The sequence below is a fragment of the Balaenoptera borealis genome (assembly GCF_965194805.1).
Source record: "Balaenoptera borealis genome assembly, chromosome: 4".
Classification (NCBI taxonomy): Eukaryota; Metazoa; Chordata; class Mammalia; order Artiodactyla; family Balaenopteridae; genus Balaenoptera; species Balaenoptera borealis.
This window is the reverse complement of record NC_138861.1, coordinates 56,883,796-56,901,309: the sequence shown is the minus strand read 5'-3', so window position 1 is coordinate 56,901,309 and position 17,514 is coordinate 56,883,796. Positions and strand designations below refer to the sequence as shown.

Sequence of the window (17,514 nt, the reverse complement as noted above, 5' to 3'; positions counted from 1 at the left end):
TGTAAATATGTTGCATAAATACAAAGTGATGGCATGATTCAGGTTTTAAAGTAGCTTTAAAAACTGTGGCATTTCAAGATACCTTAAATCCAAAGGAAATTTAAAATTTAAGTATGAACTTCTTTGTTTGGATATGGCCTGCTGTTATTTATGTAGCACCTCTTATACCTAGACCCTTGGCTGTAGGAGTTGGGGCTTCCTGTTGTTAAATGATCTAATACTGTACATTAGTATGGAAATCTAGACAGTGCCCATAGTGGATAACATATTAGTTGCTAAGCAAGGGAAATTATTATGCCATCTGCTGCCTCTTATAAGGTGTTATTACTTGACTCATTTTCTGAATCAACACACCAAAGGCACCATAAGTAATGTAAATTATAGTGGCTTGCACATTTTTTAACTAAATGAGCAGTTTATAAGAAAAAAAAACTTTGTGCCTCTTCTCAATTTTAATGGATGCCATGGAAAATTATTTTTGTCCTTCAAACTCTGTTTTTATGGGATAATCTTTTATTAGACCATCAGATATCCCATATTCAAACTTAAGCAAGAATTTTTCTTGTAATGAACTTACAGCAGTTCTTTAGCATTGATAGTATGCTACTCATGGAAAATCTGGTATTTATTTTAATTTGATCACTTTAAATTTTAAAAAGCATAAAATGCTCCCACATATGCTTAGGCTTGCATAGAGGAACCTGGAAAAAATATATCTATTTGGCAGAAGTGATAAAGTAACTTCTTTATAAATATGCCCTAAAAGCCATACATTTGATATAATTCTGCTTGACCTTTTATCCTACTAAAGGATTAGATTTCCATAGAAAAACACTTCTCAAAGTGTGTTCCTTGAGTGTGTTTCTTAAGATATTAACAAGTATTATTGGGAGAGAAGGAAGGTTTCTGTAGTCAAATATGATGAAAATGCTAAGTTAAAGAGGTTTCTTCACTGTCAGTCTTCTCAGAGCCTTTAATATGTTAATACGTTAGTGTGTATTATAATCTCTAGTGGGCAGTATTTTTCCCAACATTTTGCCACAGGATGTTCTTTTTCTTAGGAGTATCTTATGGGACTAATGTTCTGCAAAACACAGTTTGGGGAACACTGCCTTAGAGTATATGTTGGCATTTGCATAATAGCCTATGAAGTCTATACTTGTTACAGGTTGCTCCTTAGTCCTCTTCTTTCTCTGGGCACTCTCAATGGTACCAAACACTTTAAATGCCACATGTAATCAAGGATCCTCAAATATGTAAATTCACCAGCCCTGTTTTTTGAGCTCTACATCCATATATCTATCTGCCTAACCAACTTTTCCAACTGGGTATTGAGGCTTTCAAATTTAACTATCCAAAACCGAACTCAGTATCTTCCTCTTAAATCTGCTCCTCTCCTATCTCATTGAAGATCACTAGTATCCATCTAGCTTGTATGCAAGCTAGATGCATGGGAGCCGTCCTTAACTCTTGCCACTCATTGTCCTTTCTCATCCAGCCATCAGCATGACCTAACTATCCTAATTCTTTATATCTCTCTCTTTTTTTTTAATGTTTCCCTTTTTTTTTTAACATCTTTATTGGAGTATAATTGCTTTACAATGGTGTGTTAGTTTCTGCTTTATAACAAAGTGAATCAGTTATACATATACATATGTTCCCATATCTCTTCCCTCTTGCATCTCCCTCCCTCCCACCCTCCCTATCCCACCCCTCTAGGTGGTCACAAACCACCGAGCTGATCTTGTGCTATGCGGCTGCTTCCCACTAGCTAGCTATTTTACGTTTGGTAGTGTATATATGTCCATGCCACTCTCTCACTTTGTCCCAGCTTACCCTTCCCCCTCCCCATATCCTCAAGTCCATTCTCTAGTATGTCTGTGTCTTTATTCCCGTCTTGCCACTAGGTTCTTCATGACCTTTTATTTTATATCTCTTAAGTAAGTCCAATTCACTTAAATTGCATCTAACTTAGTTTAAGCCGTCATCATCTTATACAGATTGCTAAAGTAACCCTTTAACTCAGCATTGTTCAATAGAAATACAATGCAAGCCACAAACCCAAGTCACGTACATAATTTTAAATTTTCTAATAGCCACATTAAAAAATGTAAGACCAAACAGGAGAAATTAATTTTTATAATACATTTTATTTAGCTCAGTGTATCCATATTATTATCATTTCAACATATAATCACTTCAAAATTACTGCTATACATATATATATATAGACATATTTTACATTATTATTTGTTGCACTGTTTGAAGTCCAGTGTGTATTTTACACTTTCAGCCATCTCAATTTATGCTAGCTATATTGAAGAGCTCAATAGCCATATGTGGCTATAATAATAGGGCAGTACATCTTTAAGTGGTTTTCCTTTCTGTAGCTTCTCCCCTTCCTGTCCATTCTTCCCATTCAGCCAACATGGTATGTCTGTATCTGATGGTATCATTCCATTGTTTAAGATCCTTGGTTGATTCCTTGTTGCTTCAGGCCTCAAGATCCATGATAATCTATATTTACCTCTCCAGTCTCATCTCACTTAACCCCACTTTAATTTTTATTTGTTTATTTATTTATTTATGGCTGTGTTGGGTCTTTGTTTCTGTGCGAGGGCTTTCTCTAGTTGTGGCAAGTGGGGGCCACTCTTCATCGCGGTGCGCGGGCCTCTCACTATCGCGGCCTCTCTTGTTGCGGAGCACAGGCTCCAGACGTGCAGGCTCAGTAATTATGGCTCACGGGCCCAGCCGCTCCACAGCATGTGGGATCTTCCCAGACCAGGGCTCGAACCCGTGTCCCCTGCATTGGCAGGCGGATTCTCAACTACTGCGCCACCAGGGAAACCCAACCCCACTTTAAATTCCTTACATACTGATCTATTTGTGGTTGTTTTCTAAAGATATCATGCCTTTCTCCTCTAGCCTTTGTACACATGACTCCTGTTTGGAATAATCCTTCCCAGCCACTTTGCCAGGTAAACTCCTGTTCAGGTCTCAGCCTAGATTTCACTTCTTCAAGGAAATCTTTCCTAAATGCACAAGTCTGGATTAGGTGCTACTCCTATGAACTCTCATTGTACCATCTGCTTACCTAATATTAGTTGTTATTACACTGTATTTTATTGTACTGTAATAACTTACCTCTAAGAGCTTGGGATTATGTTTGCTCTTAATTCCATGATTTAACTAACTAGACTGGAAGCTTCTTGAAAATCTTGTATATGCTTACTAAATAATTTTTAAATGGAAGAATGGGAGAAATAGAATAATGTAACAGCCAAAAGACCTCTGCCCCACCTCTAATGATGACATTATCAGTCTCTAATTCCCCACACCTGAAAGTATACATTCAGCAAGAATTTATTGATGTGTTGTATGTCAGGCACTGGGTTAGGTATTTCCTGGCATAGTGGGAAATAACCTGACTTATTGATCAACAATAATACGTATTCCTTTTATGTTACTTTATAGTATGAAAGCCCTAAATTATCATGCATCGAAAAAGCACCATCAGTTAAAATTCTGTGGCTACAAGAAACAGAACCAATTCTTTTTTTAACAACAAAAGGATATTTATTAGAAGAACAGTGGAGGTAGGCCACAGAATAGAAGTACAGAACCAAACTTTAGAAAGTTTTGGGAAGGACAAGAACCAAGATAGCTTCAGATTTCTCAGCCTTAGAAATTCACAGGTATGGTTATCAAGTATGTTTCCATCAGCTGACTCGGGTAGGTCCTAGAGGTGTCTGCTCAAGAGTCAAATTCTTGGAAGAGAAAAACTGGCCCACAGGAAAAAAAAAAGAAACAAAAGCTGGTCCAGGATCACATATTTGCCTCACTGGTCAAGATCAAGAAGTAATTCTAGAAGAAGGACGGGTAGTAGGAAAGCATTACAGGAAGACAAAAACAATATCCGCTACAGTTATGAAAATATCTCTCAGGGACTAAGACTCTGGAGAAGGCATCTGAATGGCTTAGTCAATGTATTAATGGTTATTATTTTAATTAGCTATCATGTAGAAGAACCGATAATCCAAGTAAGATTTCAGTCTTTGCATTTGATTCATTCATTTATGATTTGCATTTATTCAAACATAGAGGACCTATCATGTCAGATACTGCTAAGAAACAAGGTTATAAAGATGAATTAAACATAGTCCCTGTCTTCAAAGAACTTGGTCTTGTATGAAAATAGTCATATATGGATACTATGGAGAAATTGGAGTAAGCTTTATAGAAGAGGTTGGGCTAGGATGAACATTAATTTACCCATTGGACAAGCAGTGGGAAAGAGTTCTACAATTCCAACAGAGGGAATTGCAGATGAGCAATCACCAAAACAGAAGAGAGGTACATATGTTTAAGAACTACATGTAATTCAGAATTTCGAGAATGTAATGTATCCCTATATTGTGTGTTGGGAGAGATGGGGGCAGAGAGAATGGTTAGTGATGAGACTGGATAGGCAAGTAAGGGTGAGATCTTGAAGGACTTTGCATACCAGGATCAAGGATTTAGATTTCATCTTGTGCACAATGGGAATGCACGCGAAGAGTCCTGGGGAAGGGACTGTGATGATCAAATTTCTGTATTAAAATGAGTATCCAATGTAATCAACAGATTGAATGGAAGAGAAATTAAAGTCCAAGAAACTTGCTAAGTATTATATGGTAAAATTAAGGAGAAAGGTGATAAGGCTTAAACATAGGCAATGACAATTGAGGAAGGAGAGAAGGCGGTAGATAAAGAACATATTTAGGCTGTACTGTAAAAACCCCTTATGATGTGCAGTTTTTCCTTTAAAATATTTTTGGTGTCCAGTAACAGAAAATTGAATTCAAATAATAAAGAAGTTCATTGCCTCACATATCTGGAAAATTCAGAGGAGGGCAGGTGTTAGGCTTAATAGTGTCATTTAAAAAGTTTATTATCAGGAATTCCCTGGTGGTCCAGTGGTTAGGACTCTGTGCTTCTACTGCAGGGGGCATGGGTTCGATCCTTGGTCAGGGAACTAAGATCCTACAAGCTGTGGGGTGCAGCAAAGTTAGTAAAGTACATGGAAGTTTGTTTAAAATCAAGTTTATTATCATCTTGTCTTTCTTTTTCTTTTTTTTTTTTTTAAAGAAATTTCCCTTTGAGTGTCTCTTTTTTTTTTTAATTTTTATTTATTTATTTATTTATTTATGGCTGTGTTGGGTCTTCGTTTCCGTGCGAGGGCTTTCTCTAGTTGTGGCAAGCGGGGGCCACTCTTCCTCGCGGTGCGCGGGCCTCTCACTATCGCAGGCTTTCCTGTTGCGGAGCACAGGCTGCAGACGCGCAGCCTCAGTAGTTGTGGCTCACGGGCCCAGCCGCTCCGCAGCATGTGGGATCTTCCCAGACCAGGGCTCGAACCCATGTCCCCTACATTGGCAGGCAGATTCTCAACCACTGTGCCACTAGGGAAGCCATCATCTTGTATTTCTGCTTTCCATAGTGTCAGATTATTTCAGGTCTGGTTTTCTTTCTGGTGACAAAATGACTGCAGCAGTTTCAGGCCTCTCCTCAGAAAAACACAAGATCCAGAAAGAGAAAGTGTGGGTGACCTTTTGGAGGCTTTCCTAAAAGAGAAAGAAAACCAAGTTATTTCGGCCAATTTATGACCTAATCCCCATGGCCAGGAAAATTTCAAATTTGCCTAAACCAGTTTATCTGAACCAGTTACTTTAGCAAGGAGGCTGAGTCCACGTCTGGGAATAGGGTCAACTTCCCACAAGCACAGGACTCTCAGGAAAGGAGTGGATCCCAAACTGGAAGCTGAGGCAGGAGGAGATGAATGCTGGGTAAGTCTACTCGGGGAGGATATCTACTCTTTCCAGAATATTGACGGAGAGAAGAGGAAGATATATATAAAGAGACACAGGATGAAGGGAAGAATATTTTCTTTTTTTTCTATTTTCTTCCATTCTCTCTCTCTTTCTTCCTTTCTTTCTTTCATTGAAGATAATTAAACATGTTAATGGTTCACACTTCCATTTGGATCTCATTGGATCTCATCCATTTGGCCAGCATTGTGTCACATGGCCACACTCAGCTTCAAGCGAGGCTGAAGAAGTAGTGGCTATGTAGTAGAAGGCAGCAAGGGAAAAAGGAAATGGGAACAGCTGGTGAGTGAGCAAAACATAAAAATTTGCTTTAAGGACTTCTTTTGAAGTCTTTCTCTCCCCAACCCCCAAGATTTTGGGAGTGCTTTTTTGTTTGTGTGTTTGAGATATTGGAATTATATGACAATGCTGTAGGTCTGTTATGAAGTCTGAGTTTGACAATGTGGGGGGAAAGGAAATGTGTTCCTTTCCTTTCTAAGATTACAAAGTGAATGAAGTGGGAACTGTAGGCATACACTCCAGATTTACTTTGCAAGACAATGCTGAGGCAGGAATTTAGTTTTCTTGGGTGGACCGCCAACTAACATGAAGTGAATGGCTCCATGGGGTAGAGATGAACCTTTGAGTCATAGTACATTAAGTTCTAGCAATGAATGCGTGAGACACAGTAACTCACTCTTTGATTAAGCACAATAAGAATCATTCCCTTGAAGAAGTAAAGTGTCAGCTTATATATATGAAACTCTCATACCTGTATTGTGACAGTTGATTCAGATGGCTAGGTGATCCCAAATTGCTGAGCCTTGTTTCTTCAACTAGAGATAGCATCAGAAATGAAGATGAATAAAAATTGATGTATAATATAAAATAGATGATCCAGCCAGAGCAAACTGCCTTCTCACTGGCAGGGGTGCTGCTCTCGCCGTGGTTCTGCTTTATAAGCCAGCCTTCTTGACAGCAGTCATCAAGTAAGAGTATGATGCAAAAGCATCTGTGGATCCTGCCAGCATCTATTGACCTAACAGGATTCATTCTTTATCACTCACTTCCTGATACATAGAAACAAAGTCAGAATGATTGAGTGCCTTGAAAGGGTCAGTATTTCTAGCCCTGGAAGTACACACTGCTTTGCTTCCCCATTTATTTCTCATCAGTGGATTTGCTTCAGCAGTTATCCAGCAGCCGGGAGACCATTATTGCATGAAAATGTTCCATGACAGTGACATTCACTCAATTTTATTTTTTTAATTTGAAAATATTTTATTTGGAAAATTTTATACAAATGCAGTATTTAATATGTTCTTTAATTACTTTATATTTTATTTTTATAATTCTTTAATATAAAGAAAACATAATTACTTTTTCTATCAAGCCCCGTACAGGTGTCCTCAAATCCCCTCCAGTTTACTTGAGCGTGCAGTAAAAATGTGAATGCTTCCTATGAGTGTGATGACATGAAATAATTTAAGAGAAGGTATTTTTGAGCATCTTTCAGGTTTGGAAAAGGCATTTTGAGCATCTCACCATGCCCAGAGCCATGCTGGATTCTTACACAGAGCTGTACATATGGTATATTTTATAGTATACACAGGGACAGTTATTCATGGGAAATCTTTGTTGTTCCACTAAGGAAAGAACACCTGGCAAGAAGTTCCCAGCAATTTACTCTGTTGGCCACAGAATTCATGAGCATCTTACTGAGGACAGGACCAGCCACAGAGCAGCGGGCCAGGAGGCCTCAGTCTGAACCGAGTGACAAGGAGTCACTCAATGTTTTAAAGCTTAGCATGGGCCCTGGACTTGTGGATCCCTCTAAAAATATGACAAGCAACTTACATTTGAATAGTGATTAGACACTTAAAAAATTTGGAAAACTCAAGCTTATTCATATTTTGTGACAGCAATAGCTTATTTTCCATTCTACAGGTAAAAAGGCCTGGAAGTGTCAAAGATAATTAAAATTCTCTGGTAATTTCTAAACTTTATTTAATACTATTGTCTATACTTCAGTATTATCTTCTATCAAACCCTTTCATTAGGACTTCTATGGAGTTGCAACACTGATGTTTGACCTCACCTTTCTGCCGCTCTACAAGCCCAGTTGAAAGTAGTAAATAGCAAATGGGAAAGGTCAAGCATCCTGAGGGAGAGAACAGGGAAGAGGAAAAATAAAGTGTCTAGATAATACATAAACTCTAGTCTATCATTGAATTAGCTAGAGTTGACTGTTTCCCTAAGGCATTTGTATATACAGATCTGCCCATTTCAATCTGTCCTTCTTGGATCAGCATGTTATATGATGGCATTATCCTGTTACATGAACAAAGGCACTGATTTTAATTACATGGAAATTGATGTTTACTGCGAGCTTTTATGAAGAGTAATTATTACATTGAAAAAGGATCCAAAAAATAGTTATTTTTACAGACTTTGATTTGGGTGTAAATGCATCTGATTTCCAGGGTACAATAGTGAGACTGAATTTGTGTGTTAGATCCACATTTATTTATTTATTTTTTCAGGTATCATATTCCTGGTGCATTTGTAGTTTTTGCCTACCCACAAATGTTGACGCCAAGGCTTTGTTTAACTTACTTCCTTCTCAATATATTGCTGCTTCTATTTTTCCCTAAGTACACTTGGACGCATTATCAGAACTTTTGCTTTCATGACTAGACTTTGCCTTCCTCAAGTCAGAGATCCTGTGTTAATCAGCCTTGCAAATCTCCCAACAAGGCTCATAGGAGGTATTCATATAAACGTTGAAGGAAATGAATCTAGGTCAGATAGATGATGTGGGACAAATGAAATAATCTGTTTGTATGCATTGCCTTATCTGAAAGAGGTAAATAGTCTGATTTACATTGCAGCGTATGTATTTTGAGAATCAGTATATGGTGGTAATCACTCAGAAGATGATTGTCATACAAAATTCAAGGGAGAAAAATCACTGGTTTTTCTCTGGTTCTCTGATTTGATGTGTCTGCGTAAAATCCTACTCTCCTTGTTTTGCTGATGTGGCAAGTACTTGAGCAGTTTGCTGTTTGCACCCATCCCTGGATCTATATAGTATTAATGCTTTACAGGTTTCTCATTGCCATTGAATAGCTTGCTTTTCAGAATTAGTATAAACTCAGAATTTAATTAGGAATCAGAACAAAGGTGAATTTGTGTCTCACTTTGTGGGCTGAGAGAGGGGGGTTCAAAGACGATTACCGTTTTGCCTGATGCCCATTGCTCACTTTAAAGGAGAACTTGAAGCCAGCAATCGTGTGAGGAGAGGTGTGTTTATCCATCTGCTATCCCTGAGAGCTGAAACTACTTCATCAACATTGATTAATATGCTCTAGCAGGTGCAGGTCTTCAGAAATCAGTTTAAATAATTAAAAGCTTTACTTACCTAGGGGTTCATAGAATGCCCCCCAAACTTCACTTCCTGCCCAAGGTCAACGGATTCTGAGGGGACTGGACAATGTTCTGTGACTCTGTTCACTCCCATTTGAATTTGGAGTCTTCATTTAGAGAGTCTCAGCCTGCCCTAAATATTCTTTTAGCCCGTGACTCAGTGATGTAATAGAATGAAGTTGTCAGCGAACCATTCAGATATTTATACATAGATCACTTCTTTTAGCATGTTTATAACATCAAAAGCTTGGAAACAATCAGAATGCTTAAGCAGGGAATTGACTAAATAATGATACAATCACAGAGTGGAATCCAATGCAGCCACTAAAAATTATTTCTTTAAATGGATGAGGAAATGCTTATTATATAACTTGAAGGGAACAAAACAGAATACAAATATTGATATACATAACATATTGTAATTTTGTAAAACAAACCATATATATATAACATTTTGGAAAATGTATTTATACTTGGTTAGTGGGATTATAGATGTTTGCAAGTATTTTTCCCATTTAAGCCTATCTGTATTTTCCAGGTTTTCTACAATTTTCTCAAAAAGAGTTAATTTTTAAAAAATATTTTTATTGGAGTATAATTACTTTACAATGTTGTGTTAGTTTCTGCTGTATAACAAAGTGAATCAGCTGTATGTATACATATATCCCCGTATCCCCTCCCTCTTGCATCTCACTCCCACCCTCCCTATCCCACCCCTCTAGGTGGTCACAAAGCACCAAGCTGGTCTCCCTGTGCTATACGGCTACTTTCCACTAGCTATCTATTTTACATTTGGTAGTGTCTGTATGTCCATGCCACTCTCACTTTGTCCCAGCTTGCCCTTCCCCCTCCCCCGTCCTCAAGTCCATTCTCTACGTCTGTGTCTTTATTCCTGTCCTGCCCCTAGGTTCGTCAGAACCTTTTTTTTTTTTTTTTAGTTTCCATATATATTTGTTAGCATACGGTATTTGTTCTTCTCTTTCTGACTTACTTCACTCTGTATGACAGACTCTAGGTCCGTCCACCTCACTACAAATAACTCAATTTTGTTTCTTTTTATGGCCGAGTAATATTCCATTGTATATATGTGCCACATCTTCTTTATCCATTCATCTGTCGATGGACAATTAGGTTGCTTCCATGTCCTGGCTATTGTAAATAGAGCTGCAATGAACATTGTGGTACATGACTCTTTTTGAATTATGGTTTTCTCAGGGTATATGCCCAGTAGTGGGATTGCTGGGTTGTATGGTAGTTCTATTTTTAGTTTTTTAAGGAACCTCCATACTGTTCTCCATAGTGGCTGTATCAATTTGCATTCCCACCACCAGTGCAAGAGGGTTCCCTTTTCTCCACACCCTCTCCAGCATTTATTGTTTGTAGAATTTTTGATGATGGCCATTCTGACTGGTGTGAGGTGATACCTCATTGTAGTTTTGATTTGCATTTCTCTAATGATTAGTGATGTTGAGCATCCTTTCATGTGTTTGTTGGCAATCCGTACATCTTCTTTGGAGAAATGTCTATTTAGGTCTTCTGCCCATTTTTGGATTGGGGTGTTTGTTTTTTTGATATTGAACTGCATGAGCTGCTTGCATATTTTGGAGATTAATCCTTTGTCAGTTGCTTCTCTTGCAAGTATTTCCTCCCATTCTGAGGGTTGTCTTTTCGTCTTGTTTATGGTTTCCTTTGCTGTGCAAAAGCTTTTAAGTTTCATTAGGTCCCATTTGTTTATTTTTGTTTTTATTTCCATTTCTCTAGGAGGTGGGTCAAAAAGGAGCTTGCTGTGCTTTATGTCATAGAGTGTTCTGCCTATGTTTTCCTATAAGAGTTTGATAGTGTCTGGCCTTATATTTAGGTCTTCAATCCATTTTGAGTTTATTTTTGTATATGGTGTTAGGGAGTGTTCTAATTTCATTCTTTTACATGGAGTTGTCCAGTTTTCCCAGCACCACTTACTGAAGAGGCTGTCTTTATTTTTTTGAATTATATACTTTATTTATTTATTTATTTATTTTAAACATCTTTATTGGAGTATAATTGCTTTACAATGGTGTGTTAGTTTCTGCTTTATAACAAAGTGAATCAGTTATACATATACATATGTTCCCATATCTCTTCCCTCTTGCATCTCCCTCCCTCGCACCTTCCCTATCCCACCCCTGTATGTGGTCACAAAGCACCAAGCTGATCTCCCTGTGCTATGCGGCTGCTTCCCACTACCTATCTATTTTACATTTGGTAGTGTATATATGTCCATGCCACTCTCTCACCCTGTCACATCTCACCCCTCCCCCTCCCCATATCCTCAAGTCCATTCTCTAGTAGGTCTGTGTCTTTATTCCCATCTTGCCACTAGGTTCTTCATGACCTTTTTTTTCCCCTTAGATTCCATATATATGTGTTAGCATACTGTATTTGTTTTTCTCTTTCTGACTTACTTCACTCTGTATGACAGACTCTAACTCCATCCACCTCACTACAAATACCTCCCTTTCATTTCTTTTTATGGCTGAGTAATATTCCATTGTATATGTGTGCCACATCTTCTTTATCCATTCATCCGATGATGGACACTTAGGTTGCTTCCATGTCCTGGCTATTGTAAATAGAGCTGCAATGAACATTTTGGTACATGACTCTTTTTGAATTATGGTTTTCTCAGGGTATATGCCCAGTAGTGGGATTGCTGGGTCGTATGGTAGTTCTATTTTTAGTTTTTTAAGGAACCTCCATACTGTTCTCCATAGTGGCTGTATCAATTTACATTCCCACCAACAGTGCAAGAGTGTTCCCTTTTCTCCACACCCTCTCCAGCATTTATTGTTTATAGATTTTTTTGATGATGGCCATTCTGACCGGTGTGAGATGATATCTCACTGTAGTTTTGATTTGCATTTCTCTAATGATCAATGTGAAGAGGCTGTCTTTTCTCCATTGTATATTCTTGCCTCCTTTATCAAAGATAAGGGGACCATATGTGCATGGGTTTATCTCTGGGCTTTCTATCCTGTTCCATTGATCTATATTCTGGTTTTGTGCCAGTACCATACTGTCTTGATTACTGTAGCTTTGTAGTATAGTCTGAAGTCAGGGAGCCTGATTCCTCCAGCTCCATTTTTCTTTCTCAATATTGCTTTGGGTATTCGGGGTCTTTTGTGTTTCCATACAAATTGTGAAATTTTTTGGTCTACTTCTGTGAACAGTGCCAGTGGTAGTTTGATAGGGATTGCATTGAATCTGTAGATTGCTTTGGGTAGTATAGTCATTTTCACAATGTTGATTCTTCCAATCCAAGAACATGGTATATCTCTCCATCTATTTGTATCATCTTTACTTTATTTCATCAGTGTCTTATAGTTTTCTGCATACAGGTCTTTTGTCTCCTTAGGTGGGTTTATTCCTAGGTATTTTATTCTTTTTGTTGCTGTGGTAAATGGGAGTGTTTCCTTAATTTCTCTTTCAGATTTTTCATCATTAGTGTATAGGAATGCAAGAGATTTCTGTGCATTAATTTTGTATCCTGCTACTTTGCCAAATTCATTGATTAGCTCTAGTAGTTTTCTAGTAGCATCTTTAGGATTCTTTATGTATAGTATCATGTCATCTGCAAACAGTGACAGCTTTACTTCTTTTCCGATTTGGATTCCTTTTATTTCTTTTTCTTCTCTGATTGCTGTGGCTAACACTTCCAAAACTATGTTGAATAATAGTGGTGAGAGTGGGCAACCTTGTCTTGTTCCTGATCTTAGAGGAAATGTTTTCAGTTTTTCACCATTGCAAACAATGTTGGCTATGGGTTTGTCATATATGGCCTTTATTATGTTGAGGTAGATTCCCTCTATGCCTACTTTCTGGAGAGTTTTTATCATAAATGGGTGTTGAATTTTGTTGAAAGTTTTTTCTGCATCTATTGAGATGACCATATGGTTTTTCTCCTTCAATTTGTTAATATGGTGTATCACATTGATTAATTTGCGTATATTGAAGAGTCGTTGCATTCCTGGGATAAACCCCACTTGATCATGGTGTGTGATCCTTTTAAGGCGCTGTTGGATTCTGTTTGCTAGTATTTTGTTGAGGATTTTTGCATCTATGTTCATCAGTGATATTGGCCTGTAGTTTTCTTTTTTGTGACATCTTTGTCTGATTTTGGTATCAGGGTGATGGTGGCCTCGTAGAATGAGTTTGGGAGTGTTCCTCCCTCTGCTATATTTTGGAAGAGTTTGAGAAGGATAGGTGTTAGCTCTTCTCTAAAAGTTTGATAGCATTTGCCTGTGAAGCAATCTGGTCCTGGGCTTTTGTTTGTTGGAAGATTTTAAATCACAGTTTCAATTTCAGTGCTTGTGATTGGTCTGTTTATATTTTCTATTTCTTCCTGGTTCAGTCTCAGAAGGTTGTGCTTTTCTAAGAATTTGTCCATTTCTTCCAGGTTGTCCAGTTTATTGGCGTATAGTTGCTTGTACTAGTCTCTCATGATCCTTTATATTTCTGCATTGTCAGTTGTTACTTTTCCTTTTTTATTTTGAATTCTGTTGATTTGAGTCTTCTCCCTTTTTTTCTTGATGAGTCTGGATAATGGTTTATCAATTTTGTTTATCTTCTCAAAGAACCAGCTTTTAGTTTTATTGATCTTTGCTATCGTTTCCTTCATTTCTTTCTGATCTGAGCTTTATGATTTCTTTTCTTCTGCTAACTGTGGGGTTTTTTTGTTCCTCTTTCTCTAATTGCTTTAGGTGTAAGGTTAGGTTGTTTATTTGAGGTGTTTCTTGTTTCTTAAGGTAGGCTTGTATTGCTATAAACTTCCCTCTTAGAACTGCTTTTGCTGCATCCCATAGGTTTTAGGTCATCATGTTTTCATTGTCATTTGTTTGTAGGTATTCTTTGACTTCCTCTTTGATTTCTTCAGTGATCTCTTGGTTATTTGTAGTATATTATTTAGCCTCCATGTGTTTGTATTTTTTATAGATTTTTTTTCTGTAATTGATATCTAGTCTCATAGCGCTGTGGTCAGAGATGGTTTCAGTTTTCTTAAATTTGCCAGGGCTTGATTTGTGACCCAAGTTATGATCTATCCTGGAGAATGTTCCATGAGCACTTGAGAAGAAAGTGTATTCTGTTGTTTTTGGATGGAATGTCCTATAAATATCAATTAAGTCCATCTTGTTTAATGTGTCATTTAAAGCTTGTGTTTCCTTATTTGTTTTCATTTTGGATGATGTGTCCAATGGTGAAAGTGGGGTGTTAAAGTTGCCTACTATTACTGTGTTACTGTCAATTTCCCCTTTTATGGCTGTTAGCATTTGCCTTATGTATTGAGGTGCTCCTATGTTAAGTGCATAAATATTTACAATTGTTATATCTTCTTCTTGGATTGACCCCTTGGTCCTTATGTAGTGTCCTTCTTTGTCTCTTGTAATAGTCTTTATTTTAAAGTCTGTTTTGTCTGATATGAGAATTCCTACTCCAGCTTTCTTTTGAGTTCCATTTGCCTGGAATATCTTTTTCCATCTCCTCACTTTCAGTCTGTATGTGTCTCTAGGTCTGAAGTGGGTCTCTTGTAGACAGCATATATATGGGTCTTGTTTTTGTATCCATTCCACCAGTCTATGTCTTTTGGTGGGAGAATTTAATCCATTTATATTTAAGGTAATTATCGATATGTACATTCCTGTTACCATTTTCTTAATTGTTTTGCGTTTGTTTTTGTAGGTCTTTTCCTTCTCTTGTGTTTCCTAGAGAAGTTCCTTTAGCATTTGTTGTAAAGCTGGTTTGGTGGTGCTGAACTCTCTTAACTTTTGCTTTTCTGTAAAGGTTTTAATTTCTCCATGAAATCTGAATGAGATCCTTGCTGGGTAGAGTAATCTTGGTTGTAGGTTTTTCCCTTTCATGGCTTTAAATATGTCCTGCTACTCCCTTCTGGCTTGCAGAGTTTCTGCTGAAAGATCAGCTGTTAACCTCATGGGGATTCCCTTGTATGTTATTTGTTGCTTTTTCCTTGCTGCTTTTAATGTTTTTTCTTTGTATTTAATTTTGATAGTTTGATTAATATGTGTCTTGGTGTGTTTCTTCTTGGATTTATCCTGTATGGGACTCTGTGTGCTTCCTGGACTTGATTGATTATTTCCTTTCCCATGTTAGGGAACTTTTCAACTATAATCTCTTCAAATATTTTCTCAAACCCTTACTTTTTCTCTTCTTTTTCTGGAACCCCTATAATTCGATTGTTGGTGCATTTAATGTTGTCCCAGAGGTGTCTCAGATTGTCCTCAATTCTTTTCATTCTTTTCTCTTTATTCTGCTCTGTGGTAGTTATTTCCACTATTTTATCTTCCAGGTCACTTATCTGTTCTTCTGCCTTAGTTATTCTGCTATTCCTTCTCTCTAGAGAATTTTTAATTTCATTTATTGTGTTCTTCATCATTGTTTCTGGTATTTTCTCCTTTCTGTTTCCAAGACTTTGAGTCATCTTTACTATCATTACTCTGAATTCTTTTTCAGGTAGACTGCCTATTTCCTCTTCATTTGTTTGTTCTGGTGGGTTTTTACCTTGCTCCTTCATCTGCTACGTATTTCTCTGTTTTCTCATTTTGCTTGACTTACAGTGTTTGGGGTCTCCTTTTTGCAGGCTGCACATTCATAGTTCCCATCGTTTTGGTGTCTGCCACCAGTGGGTGAGGTTGGTTCAGTGGCTTGTGTAGGCTTCCTGGTGGAGGGGACTGGTGCCTGTGTTCTAGTGGGTAGGGCTGGATCTTTTCTTTCTGGTGGGCAGGGCTGTGTCCAGTGGTGTGTTTTGGGGTGTCTATGAACTTAGTATGATTTTAGGCAGCCTCTATGCTAATGGGTGGGGTTGTGTTCCTGTCTTCTTAGTTGTTTGGCATGGGGCATCCAGCAGTGGAGCTTGCTGGCTGTTGGGTGGAGCTGGGTCTTAGCATTGAGATGGAGATCTCTGGGAGAGCTCTTGCTGATTGATACTATGTGGGGCTGGGAAGTCTCTGGTGGACCAATGTCCTGAACTTGGCTCTCCCTCCTCCAACACACCAGGCCAGAGCACCAAGACCCTGTCAGCCACATGGCTTATCCTGGTGTGGTTCTTTGAACTTTTATTCCTGGATACTCCAAGAAAAACAACATGACAGCCAACCCCAAGAAAAAGTTTCCCTATGGGGCATTTCACTGTTTTACTGCACGAAACCTGCGTGATGCATTCAAATCCCTCAGCCTTTGGGATGAAACACTCAGAATGAGAACGCCAAAGTGACCAAGATGAAAAACAAGTTTCAGGAGGGCACTCAGTTTTTCCCCAGTCACCTCTACTAGTTGCATGGCTTCTCAATCTTTAATGTGCTTGCAAATCACCTAGGGATCTTGCTAAACATGCTGATTTCGATTTACTAGGTCTGGGGCGAAGTCTGAGCTGCTGCATTTTTAACATGCTCCCAGGTGATGCTGATCTGCTGACTCGAGGAGGGCCACCCTTGGAGTACACAAGGGACTCGAGGTCTTCACCTCCACTGCCAGGTGTGTGTATGCCCAGCCTCGAGCTAAGTGTTTCTAATTGATAACCAAAAGGCAGTGATTCACATACGGTAAAGTGTGGGCATGTCCTTATGAAGCAGACTGTAAAGGTGAGAAGCGGGGCGACAAGCTGAGCAGAGTCAAGGTAGCAGTGTGGGAGAGGGACCGCTCACAGATGTGGGTCACCCTGACCTGGGGCATCTCTGAGAAAAAAGTGAAACTTCTATGTGAAGTCAAACACATACAGAACGCAATACTGCTTTCAGATGATAAACTATTACATTGTTGACGTTAGTAAGGAGCCGGCCTGGCTCTGTTGGCTGCCACGGAGGGGCCAATAAAAGAGAAACTGGGGTCAGCAGGTAGAGAGCCCACCTGGCTAAGAAAAAGTCTGGGAGCAGAGCTGGACGGACAGAGCTTGTTGTAAATGGTGAGGGAGAGGAAGCGAACCCAGCAGGCAGAGCAAGAATAAGGTTTCCCACCAGACTGGCAGAACACAAGCAGTGGGAAATACAGGGATGAGTAACATTTGGAGATCCAAATCCAGCAGAAGAAGCCTGGGAAAGTTCAGTCTCCTTTACCATTCCTCTGCTCAAAACCCTACAGTGGCCACTCAGGTCACTCAGAGTAAAAGTCATCATCGTAAAAGTCTAAATTTTAAAACCGTCCCCTTGGATATTGGCTTGAAGTTTCATGTTGCCCTCTTCTCCATGGTTCTTGAACTGCA

The 17,514-nt window shown here is 38.6% G+C and overlaps 1 protein-coding gene across 3 annotated transcripts in view; it reads left to right on the top strand.

The window, feature by feature from the left end:
• MRPL1 (mitochondrial ribosomal protein L1) overlaps window positions 1-17,514 on the top strand; it is a 189,099-nt gene that overhangs the window by 76,663 nt on the left and 94,922 nt on the right. For 2 of the 3 annotated variants that reach the window (XM_082389400.1, XM_082389403.1), the window contains exon 10: window positions 16,668-16,790. The exons of the other annotated variant lie outside the window; for it this stretch is intronic. In XM_082389400.1, coding sequence (XP_082245526.1) covers window positions 16,668-16,790 — 123 coding nt within the window. The remainder of the gene's footprint in view (window positions 1-16,667; window positions 16,791-17,514) is intronic. 3 annotated transcript variants of the gene reach the window in all.